This window comes from Papilio polytes, unplaced genomic scaffold, assembly GCF_000836215.1.
Source record: "Papilio polytes unplaced genomic scaffold, Ppol_1.0 DF821511.1, whole genome shotgun sequence".
NCBI classification, from domain to species: Eukaryota; Metazoa; Arthropoda; class Insecta; order Lepidoptera; family Papilionidae; genus Papilio; species Papilio polytes.
Window position 1 is genome coordinate 1,692,393 of NW_013527693.1, and position 11,623 is coordinate 1,704,015.

The 11,623-nt window shown below is 34.1% G+C and overlaps 5 protein-coding genes across 6 annotated transcripts in view; 3 read left to right on the plus strand and 2 right to left on the minus strand.

Moving 5' to 3' along the window:
• LOC106108431 (enolase) overlaps positions 1-936 on the plus strand; it is a 3,283-nt gene extending 2,347 nt beyond the window's left edge. Inside the window, exon 9 of the mRNA XM_013289596.1 lies at positions 930-936. Within this exon, the coding sequence (XP_013145050.1) occupies positions 930-936 (7 nt within the window). The remainder of the gene's footprint in view (positions 1-929) is intronic.
• Positions 937-1,043: 107 nt separating this feature from the next.
• Positions 1,044-2,449, plus strand: LOC106108539. Its single transcript, XM_013289730.1, has 3 exons — positions 1,044-1,316; positions 1,508-1,621; positions 2,193-2,449. Exons 1-3 carry the CDS (start codon positions 1,176-1,178, stop codon positions 2,334-2,336), a joined length of 399 nt encoding a protein of 132 aa, XP_013145184.1. The 5' UTR covers positions 1,044-1,175; the 3' UTR covers positions 2,337-2,449.
• A 74-nt stretch (positions 2,450-2,523) lies between these two features.
• Positions 2,524-6,009, minus strand: LOC106108538. 2 transcript variants are annotated; one of them, XM_013289728.1, is made up of 6 exons: positions 5,901-6,009; positions 5,575-5,815; positions 4,351-4,501; positions 3,502-3,644; positions 2,926-3,111; positions 2,524-2,853 (listed from the first exon to the last, which is right to left on the minus strand). In XM_013289728.1, exons 2-6 carry the CDS (start codon positions 5,765-5,767, stop codon positions 2,672-2,674), a joined length of 855 nt encoding a protein of 284 aa, XP_013145182.1. In that variant the 5' UTR covers positions 5,768-5,815; positions 5,901-6,009; the 3' UTR covers positions 2,524-2,671. The 2 variants fall into 2 exon arrangements, with proteins under 2 accessions (XP_013145182.1, XP_013145183.1); XM_013289729.1 differs by lacking the exon at positions 5,901-6,009 and having other exon boundaries at positions 5,575-5,894.
• Positions 6,010-6,384: 375 nt separating this feature from the next.
• On the plus strand, positions 6,385-9,144 carry LOC106108536 (THO complex subunit 5 homolog). Its single transcript, XM_013289726.1, has 5 exons — positions 6,385-6,800; positions 6,873-7,010; positions 7,089-7,379; positions 7,452-7,791; positions 7,890-9,144. The coding sequence occupies exons 1-5, from the start codon at positions 6,708-6,710 to the stop codon at positions 9,095-9,097; spliced, it is 2,070 nt and encodes a 689-aa protein (XP_013145180.1). The 5' UTR covers positions 6,385-6,707; the 3' UTR covers positions 9,098-9,144.
• A 196-nt stretch (positions 9,145-9,340) lies between these two features.
• The window catches only part of LOC106108432 (serine/threonine-protein kinase unc-51), a 36,387-nt gene continuing 34,104 nt past the window's right edge, over positions 9,341-11,623 (minus strand). The window contains exons 16-18 of the mRNA XM_013289597.1: positions 11,234-11,365; positions 10,764-10,902; positions 9,341-10,256 (exon numbers count right to left, since the gene is read on the minus strand). Of these exons, the coding sequence (XP_013145051.1) occupies positions 10,171-10,256; positions 10,764-10,902; positions 11,234-11,365 (357 nt within the window). The 3' untranslated portion in view covers positions 9,341-10,170. The remainder of the gene's footprint in view (positions 10,257-10,763; positions 10,903-11,233; positions 11,366-11,623) is intronic.

Genomic DNA, 11,623 nt, shown 5'->3' on the forward strand with positions numbered 1-11,623 from the left:
AGCCAAGTATGCTGGAAAGAACTTCCGCAGGCCCGTTTAAATAGAGACACACACCTTAGTAGAAAACTATATCTAGATGTGCTCTTTCTTCTTTTTAATTTGGTTGCACATACCAACCACGTTGATATTTTTTTGTGATTAAGAATCAGAAAAAAGTGCTTGATGCACTGTAAATTAGCTTTTTAATTTACGTTTTGGCGTAGAGTGTATGTCGAATGTTTGAGATAAAAGACGTATTTATATTATTTTTAAGTAATTTGAACTATAAAATTGTAACAGTAATAAAATTGTAATCAATGTCTTGTTCTTTTTTTCATACCTTTATTTTGTATTCGTGCAATGGTTTGTAGTAAAAAAAAATCATTTTTTTAATTTCATAACTGTGGCGGATTTTATCTACAGGGTATTTTATTAATGGAGCATAATAAGCAGAAGTAATGTATGATGACACCAAAATAGTTTATTGCTTAAGTAGTTTTTGTAGGATATGTAAATAAAACATCGATATTTGGTAAACATGTAAGATTAAATCAGCGAATGAAGGTTATAAGATAACTTTGTTTTCATGCATGTACGTGAATAATAAACAGTTCAATAAGTAAAAAAAAAATCACTGGTCTCGATTCCGTCCGCGCGGGTTTAAAACAATACTTTGTAACTAGCCCATGTGTACTTCTAGACTAAGTTCTGAATGTCATTGAGATCCGTTGAGCCATTCTAGAAAATCTTTTCAACAAAATTCCATCTATTTATGAAATTAATAAGATATAAAAGAATTCTAGCCCAAATCATGATTATTCCGCGGGGGTAGCATTTACTATATACCTATACCTTTCAAGGTATAGGTATATAGTAGCTCTCTCCGTTCCATCTTGCAGTCTCTATTTCTTCAAAGGGAATAAAAAGATAACGATATTTGTTTTTACAAGTGTGTAATAGTGGAAACCACAGTTACACTCGATTAAAAAAAACCTTGGTTTAGGACATTTGTATGGAATATGTATTCGATTTTCAAACTGTCAACTAACATTGTTTTACTTTGACGTTTGTCATCTGTTAACTGTCAGAATTATGTCAAACTGTTAAATAATCGAATTCGAATGTAATATAAATTATAAATTAGATGCAAATGAAAAATTAGTTAAGTGATTTGTGAAAAAATTTAGCTGTACAACATGGTTAGATTAACAACCGCACTACTTCGCGTACCAGTCATAAAGTTCCGAAAGGGCGGAGGTGGTCAAGCTGGACGGCCTCCGTCAGCTCCTGCAGCTGCTCCACCGTCCGCGGCACCTGCCGCAGCACCAGGAAGCATGGTCTGTACTATGTTCTAAATAATACTATGTTAAAAAATAATCATATTTAGAGACTTCATACCTTGTTAAGTTACCAAGGCCACTTCGATTATAAGTTGTATAGTTTAAAACATAACAATGTTTAAATTATTTGTAACTGTGTAAGTCTTAATATTAGATATTTGTATGTCATATGAGGTTTTGTTTTACAGCAATCGCAACAAACAGTTGCAATGAGCACAATATCCGATATAGACTTGCCACCGCGCTACCGCAGGACACCACTCACCCAAGAAGAGATTGACCACATCAATGGCGGTGGAATTGTATAGTCCCTCCAGTTACACTTCCTAGCTTTCATAATAAGTAGTTACATAAAATATTTATTAATAAATGTTATTATGGTTTAGTGTTGATATTATTTTAATCTGTTGCTAACATGAGTGTAGGCATTTAAAAATTATAAAAAAAATACTGTAAAATTGATTGTTTCTTTTGGTACTGACTATAACTTCTTAGTTAGTGAAGTAGTGATATAAACTTTTAATTTGCATCATAAAGGTTTTTTCCATTTAAAGTAATTTGACCATAATAATAAATGGCAACAATTGCAAATGTTTTATTTCTCATTAAATAACAGAAAAATAATACATAATGTAAAAAAAAAACCTACTGTCCTTTTATCAGGTTTGTAAAACTTTTGTCATTTTTTGTTACAAATTTATTTATTTTTATTTAGTTTAATTGTAGCTATAAATTACAACAAATAATAGACTATGAGTGAGTTTTACACTCATTATTATATAAAATCATTTTATTTTTGTCATAATTCTTTAAAGGTCTTGACTAGAAGGAAATCAAATTGTAATTATGAAAGCAATTTGATGAATATTTCAGGAAGAAAAAGATGCTGCTAAGAATGTCAAACCTGGTACTCTTGTATTCAACATGCCTAAACAAGTAGTGCTGCATTGCCGAAAACCAACTAGAAAATTAATCAAATCAACTCCCTGTGGATGTGATAACTGCAAATTTAAATAAATTACAGAATCCATTGGTTGATGTTTCACACAATTCACAAAATTTGTAATGAAGTTTTTGAAATTGTTTTGTTTTATAACAATTTTTGTTGGCATTAAAAATAGTATCACTTATTTTGTTGTCTTTCCTGTAGTTTTTACACTAAAATGTGATAGAGTTCAGTATAGTGACTTTGAAAAGCATTGTGTAGTTTTTGAAAAATTTTATTTAGTACTTTATAAGACATACACTTAAAAATACAAATAACATGTACATAATAGCATTCAACTTATTTAGGAGTATAATCATTATATAAAATGTAAATAATATACAACAAGGATATAACAAGAAGTAATCTAATAATACCTAATGTTAAGTTTCTCTTTCTGGCTGGCCCACATCTGTGCAGCCGGCCCATCGTACGCGCCCGCGCTGTTCACTTCAAACTTGATCATACCGAACACTGCGAACTTCTGTTTCCATTTCGGCGTTTGTGGCAATGCCAATAAAATACGCGCGATCTCCTTCTTTACTTCATCTGAAATAAACTACAAATAAAGAAACCAAAAAATTGCTTATTATCGTAAAGGTATCGGGTCAAGGTTTCTACCTGGAAGTTTTGTATTAACCACGATAGGGTACGGCGGCAGACGGCCTAAAGTTTCGAGCGTTATTATTTCCTTCCCGCCGTCCTGCATATACTTCTTTGAATATAGAAGAGTTGTAGAATCAACTGCGGCCCATTCAGCTTGTTTCGAAAGGACCATTTGAGCCGAAGCCAAATGCGAACCAGACTCTGGAAATATTAGATATTCTTATATTAGAAAAAAATATACACAAAAAGTAAATCCGTCTGCCAAAAGACCGTGTAAGTAGACATCTCTCGCTCAATGTATTATCATGTTTATCGGTGCCATGTGTTTACTATGTCACTGCTACTAAATATGTGAAGTACCCGGCATATAATTTGGCACGCCGGGAATAAGAGTACAGATCTGCCCGACGTGCCAACTCAAGCGCCTGATGATTTTGCTTTCACGTAAAGTGTCTCGTCTTTTACCAATAAGCAGTCCCCAAACCATGTTTATAACATAACAAGAATTAAACACTAGGAACTCAACACAAATATTCCTTTCCTTTGATTAAAAAAAACTTAAACTTAAAATAGAAAATTGGTAACTTATACTTAATAAGGATCCAAAAAACGATGCATTTTCTCCTTTCTCCTTCAATGTTTTCAAAACAATTTTGCTTCCACTTAAAGAATCTTCGTCGCTGTATGCAAAGGTGCAGCCGCGCAGGTCTAGCAGAGTGTTAACATTATGTGCTCTGCAAATAATTAAGAAACTATTGTACGTAGAACTGGACACAATAGTCGTTGTTAATTGTGAAGCAATAGGGACATTCGTTATCAGTAATAGACACGCCGTAACTGATAACGTGAAATTTATCAATGTAACGTTTTATTTGCTTTCTGGCGATAGTAAAGAACCAATATTATCGAACAATTAAATCGGTCGTGGCTTTGTGTCGACGCCTAGATTTTTTTTTATCATATTAAAATTGTGTTTTCGTGATTCATTGAATTATACTGTGATCGCGAAAATAATATAGCTACTAAAGAAAGGTCTAGGATTCGAACTTACGACTGAGTGAAATTTGTTGATTTCAATAGAATTTAGAAAAAAATGCGCACAAAACAGCTTAGTAGTTCAATTATTCTACGGTTTTTAAAAGGTATGAAAGAATATGAAAACGTTGCATCTTTAAATAACAGAAAACCGGAATCCCGTGAACTAGTACAAGGTTATGGACCCAAGGTTTGACAGTTTTGGTAGTTTTAATAAATACGCCTATGAAAACTTTAGATACTGTGGAATGTACGAAAAGTTATTATTGGATCGTTGTCCCTCTTTTTGTCGGGAGATGATCCACAAGCGATGAATAAAATGGGATGTTATGTATCTTTTAATTTAAAAAAAATGATTTAGTTTAATAGCTACAAAGTCAGTGCGTAATAAAAAAAACAACTTACTTTTTGTCGCTGTGTATTATAATATCCGAGAAATATCCCGGTTTGTTTTCGACGTTCATTTGATGCGCGAACACCGGAGTTGCCGGCAACAGTTCAACATGTTTGTTTCCTTCATTACAGAGACTCATATACGAGGCCGCTGTCATAAATGCTATAGAAAAACAACAATTATATCTGATACACCATGTCTATTAAAAATAGAATCAGAGTGATTACTTTACTAAATGTGTATACTTTAGCTAAGATCTGTTGACTGGTTTTATAAGCTAGAGCAACTACATATAGTGCATTACTACTACATATATTACAAATTATCCGAATACTGCTTTTAATAGCAACGACGTATTAGCGTACTAAAGAAAATATAATTATCATTAATTTGTTAATAATAACACCGAAGCGCCAATGTGGGTTGATACACCACACGACGCAAAATAGCGTTACTATGTAGTAGTCATATTAGATCACTGTATATTAATTAATCCTACAAACCTGTCGTATGTTATTTATAAGATAACTTTGTAACTTGTCCGTGACTGTATTTGGCCAGTTAATCGCAGATCGCAAACAATCATAATTACGGTACAGGATATCGAAGTTTACTTGTCTCGGAGTTCTTTTGATGTTCGATTAATTGTTTGTAACCTAAATTGCATATAGAGCAAAGTCTATATCATGCAAATCCTACACTGTTTACAGAACTAGTACTTAGAGTAAGCGTACTGACGGATGAAATAAATGGTCTAGTAAGAGTAATGGGTATTCTTACATAAGAGTACAAGATATGCGTTGATGCAGTGTTTAGTAAGGTTTCTTTCCTCTGCATAGTAAAGATGAATAACGTGGAGTGATAAGTAAGTTACCGTTTGTGTCCTTTAACCCGAGAATGAGCATAAATTATCATGAACTAATATCACAGAAACTGACTCAATCTCAATATTTGTTCACTTTTTTTTGTTTTGTTTTGTCTTTCATACCAAAAATTATTCTTTAGACGCAGCTCAATCTTCCATCGATGGCGCATCGAAGAGCCGCAACAAAGCAATTGTGTGTAATTTGTATTCTACCCTCAATTTAGATAACATAAATAACAACTTACAAATTTTTGAAATTAGTTACTCTAACAATGATTATTTTATGTTTTAGCATTAAAAATACAATAAAACATAATGCATTATCTTTGCTGATAAGTACTGTGAAAAGAATAACAATGCGGGTACTCACCTAAATCAATTTTATCTGAGCTGAACGGATCAGGACGATCTCGTAGTGGGCCTGGACTCCTGCTCTCGTACTGCAATGTCGTATAGCAGTCCATTGCATCTTCTAGCAGCTCAAGTATCAACTCGTATAATTGTACCGGATGAGTCGGACACATGTAAGTGACCGTACGTAATTCCAGTTTCTCTCCTGACATTTTTATTATTCAATTCTCCACAGAACGATTAACGATCAGTAGCTCCGTCTAGATACAAATGAAAGTTTGTGTTATATCGAGTAAACTGTATGTTTATTATCGAGTAGTTTCGATAAACAAAACACGCCCTGACCACGGTCTGTCCGGTCTCCAGCGGACTAGCGGTCGCCGGTCGCTGTGTGACGTCGAGCGTGGCACGCGACCGACGCGTGTTTGCCTGTTTGCTAAGTTATCTAGCTTACAGTTTATGCCTAATCTATTTTATTATTACCAATTTCTCCGTTAGTAGTTTAAATAGTTTTCAATATTCTGACATTACTGTTAATGCACTACCTACATGATCCATTTACATAGTTGGATAGCGTATGCAGTCAAATTAGTTTAGGATTAGAACCCGTAAATCATCACTTTGGACAGAGCTAGCTATCGCGCTGCTAGCCTGTTAGTTAACTGGAATACACCGCAAATACTTACTTACTTACTCTTGTATCCGAAACGGCCTAATATTATAAGGAAAGTGTTAGTGTAAAATTTCTCATACCATGTATTCTCCACTAAGGGATGCTACTAAACGACTTAGACCAATTAAGGAAGATATGCTCTTGTAGAACACTACAGCGCCACCTACGAGGTGCAATAAGTTTCATCAGTTAGACCTTAAATAAAAGGTAAACTAATTGCATTTATATTATTTGTTAGACGAATATTAGTGTAATCCTAATTTGTTAAGGTTATGTTTTCTTATCAAGAAATTAATTTAAAGTTCAATTCTAGCACGAAAATCATATTTTACGACAGTAACTGTTAAATGTCAGTGTCAAAATAAATTGTAATTGGAAAAAAGTGAGGTAAAATCGGTAAATAAAGATACGACTACCAAAAATCTATTCATTATTAAGTAGGTATAGTTGCACGTTTATTATTTATTAATAAATTAGCAATGGGTAAAGAGGATACATCTGCCAAAAAAAGACGAAAACTGAACAGTAACTCGAGTGAATTAAGTAAACAGCCACCTGTCGATGTTTATAAGGTTAGAAATATGTTTGTATTATTGTTATTTCATTTGATTATTTGAATAAAGCTAATAAAGTTTAATTTCTAGCGTGTAGTAGAATTTGAAGAAAGCGAGGCGCAATTAAGATCTGCTGAAAAAGATGCAGTTTTGTTCAAAAAAATCTGTCAAGATGTTCGACAGCTTTTTGCAGATATAGCCGAATTGAAAGCTAAAGGAACTAATGAGGTTCGCTAAATTTGTAATGAGCGTCTATTTTTCTTTTGGATTAATAAGTAAATTTTAATATTCATTGTATATTTTTAGAGCAAAGAAAAGATAAATGCAAAGAGAGTGGAAGCATCTTTACTGCTGGTGGCATTAAAGAAACTAAACCGTTTAGAAAAAGTTCGTACAAGAGGTGGCCGAGATGCTTTAAATAAGGAGAAGCAACAAGTGGATTCTACACATTTGCTTCTACAGAATTTATTGTATGAAGCTGACCATCTAAATAAGGAAGTGACGAAATGCTTGCAGTTTAAATCTAAAGATGAAGAGATAGAATTAGTCCCATTGGACAATTTCTATAAGGAAGCTCCAGAGGATATTTCACGTCCAGTATGTATAATTTCATTATTTACACACACCCCGGTTTGAGTAAATTTGGCTGACCTACTTTTTTGTTCTTAGGAAATTACTAAGAATGATGAACATCAGCTACAATTAGCGAGATTGGAATGGGAACTTCGACAACGTCGTGAATTGGCAGGAGCATGTAATGAACTTGTGTCCTCCAAGGAGCGAGTGTCTGCTGCAATTGCTGCAGCTAGATCTAGATTGGTTGCACTAGCACCACATCTCCGAGATGTGCTTAAGGCAACTAAACCTCTACAAGAATGCTTAGCATTGCGTTTAGATGAGAAGCGTGATGAAACAAGAGCTGCATCACTACTACCAGCCCCTTTGTTCCTCTTATATGCTAATGCTAGTGCATATTCTGATGTCTTAGGTGTAGAACATATTACAGTTGGTAAGAAATCTTTCTATTCAAAATGTGTGAAACATGTTTTTTAACTTGTTTGTTTAATATGTTTAGTAAAGAATGTCTACTAAGATTTTATGTTTTAGGTATTTCTGGGGACGAAGATGAGGCTCGCAGGTTGGATCAAATCAATACTAGTATAGAAAGCGACATATTGGTATCCAATGACTCCGATTCTGATCAGGATAACAATGATGATGATCAGACAGAAAAGAAGAAGCGTTATCACAGAACTGCAAAAATATCCAAAGAAGAAAAGGCAGAGGCGAAAAAGAAACAAGTGCTACAAAAACACCCATTAAATGTTCAAGTTTCAGTTAAGATACAAGATGGCACTGCTTTAAATTTGATTTTCTCCTATTTGGTTAATCTAAAAATTGTTGTTGTAAAGTTTATTATGTCTTTCCCGAGGCCTATAACAGGAGTGTCAGCGGCAGATGTATTGAATAGTGACAGCATTTTAAATGAATTATATCCCGGAGACAATGGCAATGACTCTCCACACCCTGCAACCACTTATTTGTTAAATGCAGCTGGTGTTACTGAAAATTTTCATAATTTCATTCCTGAAGTTGGAAGACCCTATATTTGGGCTCAAAGAATGTGTGGTCTAGACTTTATGGCAATAATTCTAGATGACCCAAAGCAGTTCAAACCTATTGTACCATCTCAAAGCCTAAGTGTGGTGACAGTGGAAAATTTTATTTTCACATTAAAGAAAAGATTAGAGGCAAGAGTTGAACTGATGAAGGAACTTCAAGATTTAGAGAGTGGAAAGATTTTACCTGTGAAAAATGATAAACCTATTAGATTATCTGCAACACTGACTCAGTGGCAATCTGTAGGCTGGCCGGAGTATAGTCAATCACCTTCTACAAATTTTTTGATAGCTGAAGGTCTGGTGACTGCTGAAAATATGTTGTATCGAGCTATTGTAACAAGACAATCTGCTAAATTGGTAGCCCTAGTAGCTCTGGGCAGTGATTACCCTAGAAAAGCTCCACTATTTTCTTTAACTTTAGATTGGAATGGAGTTCACCACGCTGGTGTCAATGATGATATACGAGATATTGAGCGACTTATAAACACTAATTGGGATACAAGTGATTCTGGCTCACAAACACTTTCCGCTCAAATGACAAAGTTATTGACATGTATTGATGTCCTTCTTGAAACAAGTGGCTCTGTTGAGTTTCCACCAGATAAAGTTATGCTAAGACAAATTCGTGGAAGAAATCGTATGAAGCCATACAAACTTCTAAAACAAGGACCTGGTTTATTTGTTCAATATTGATAAATAAGAATCTTCATTTAGTGTGGTAAAATAAATTTAAGAAATAAGTATGTCTTTTTGTTTGTAGACGTACAGTTTTGGATTAAGAAAATATCAATCTGTAGGTTAAGTATCAGATTACTTAATTTATTGGTCAGGGTTTGATTTTCTGTTCGTGTTTTCGGCTCCCTTACTATTTAGCAAGTGTTTTCTTCACTTTAGGAGGGAATAGGTTTAGTTGTGTGTAATAAAACATCAATTTCGTTTATTTTTATAATACAACAGTCTTTATTCTTATTTCAGTAAGTTAAATTATATAATATCTTTGAGGAAGAAACTAAAATGTAGTCACAATCAGAAACAAACAAAGAAAACATATCTAGCAATTATAAAAGTTAATTTTATACTCAGTGTTGTGGCAAAGACACACAAAAACGTATTTGATAACTTAATCTAGAAATGCCATATTGTTATTGGTCGATAATGAGATCTCTAAAACATTATGTCCATTTTTAAATATTACTTTATAATTTTTCGTACATTATTCACTACATTGGTATTAATTAAATGTTAATACATTTGTGAAGACACATCAGGAAACAATACTACGATGGCTATTCATTTTTTTTAACATTTTCTCTTTATGCAAATCTAGTAATTTTACACAAAATAAGTTTAATAAAAAACTAAGAGTGTGTTTTATTGTAAAAGTTGTACTATGATAAGAAATAAAAGGGGGGTTAATATGTAAATTTCAAACAGGGTACAATGTCAACTACTTATCTAAACTTTTATCTTAAAGCGACGCTAGAATTCTGCGATAAAATATTTTAGACGGTTCTATAATTCTCTAAGTTGGTGCGCCGGCCGACGCCGCGACCCACTCTGGACAATAAAAAAATATAACACACTATTGCAATCTCTGGTTTGCTAAACAACTGTAAGTTCTATGAATTGATTTAGTTTTTCACATTTCACTTTTTACACATTTCAAGTTTTCCACAGTTAATATCACTGAAAGTCAGTTTGACCACAAAATAAAATCACTTCACATGTTGCGTTGGTGTGCTGAGATGTGCAGCGCGTCGCGCGCATTATGACACGCCCGCCTCCAGTTTCACATCCATTATTTTGCGCGGCCCCTTCAGGCAATTGAGTCGCCTTTGTACTGCGTCTCGGTCTGTAAAACAATTATTGTTATTTCATTATTTTGTATTTTGAATTTGCAAACATAGTGTTCTAATAAAGGTGTGATATTTAAAAATTATTTATTAACATTAAACACATTTTAAATGATCTATGGTAGCGATATATGGTAGTTAACACTCACAAAATATATAAGAACTATACTAATTAAAAGATAATGAAAATGATAGTCTATGTTTAGTTTTTTGAAATTGGCCCGGTAGTGTTTCAGGTTTTTCAATACATACAAAAATACAAATCTTTCCTCTTTATGATATTAGTATGTCATATCATTTGTATAAAATTAAAAGTCCACACATATTTTATATTTTGTTTAGTAATACAGTTTTGTAGAAGGATACATGTGAGTGTCGACAAATAACTTGGTCGGTGTATATGCAATTTAACATAGTACATAGTAGTATTCAATAATTGGTAGGTTACATTAGTGTTATGTGTGATGTTTGGTGTGTTTAGTGTTGGTGCATGTAGTGGTACTAACACTTGGAGAGCGTGGTGCGGTGCTGCGGGTGCAGCGGGTGTCGCTGCACCAGCGAGTGCAGCAGCACCTGCGCGGACATGTAGCGCCGCTCGCACTCCTTCATGTCGCCGAACAGCTCCTCGATAGCCGCCATCTGGCACTGCGCACACATCAACTCAATAATGTTTTTAAACTTAACATAAAGATTTAATCTTAAATGAAAATACGGTTGCTTTGTAACAATAGTTTTTGCTTAGATCTGATAATATAACCTCTCTAAGGTTAGTTTAAATCCTTATTCCTACTAGTTGCAACCGTCAGAGCCAAAATGGTTAAAATCAATACGTAGCATTTTTTGCCTTTAACACGTTCAGTGCTACAATGAAAAACACCGTAGTAGCAGTGTTGGTGTTTTGTATAAAATTTGCATGAGTGTATGGGCTGATGGTAGTAAAGTGTGTGTGTGGGTTTGTGTGTAGCGTAGTACTCACAAGTTCAATGGCGTGCTCGTACAGGATCTTGTCGCAGATGGCCGGCGTGACGCCCGCCTCGTGCAGCCGCCGCGACTCGTTCACTATCCACTTGTACTTGCCGTTCATCAGCGACACCACTGCATCCACACACAATTACATAATATCAATATCAAACATCACACAAAAATGTAACAACTTAAATGTGTAATTTGGAGCAACGTAGTCAAAGATTTATTGAGTCCCTTTTTTTTTATAAATAGAAGTTGTATTTAATCCCATGCGTTACCATCGACATTACCGCGTGATGTTTACTTTTTAATTTATTTACAGTTAGATAAATAGTTAAAACAATGTCTTACAAAAGTAGGCATAGTTTGACTGTATAATTGAATTAATACTAAGGGAACT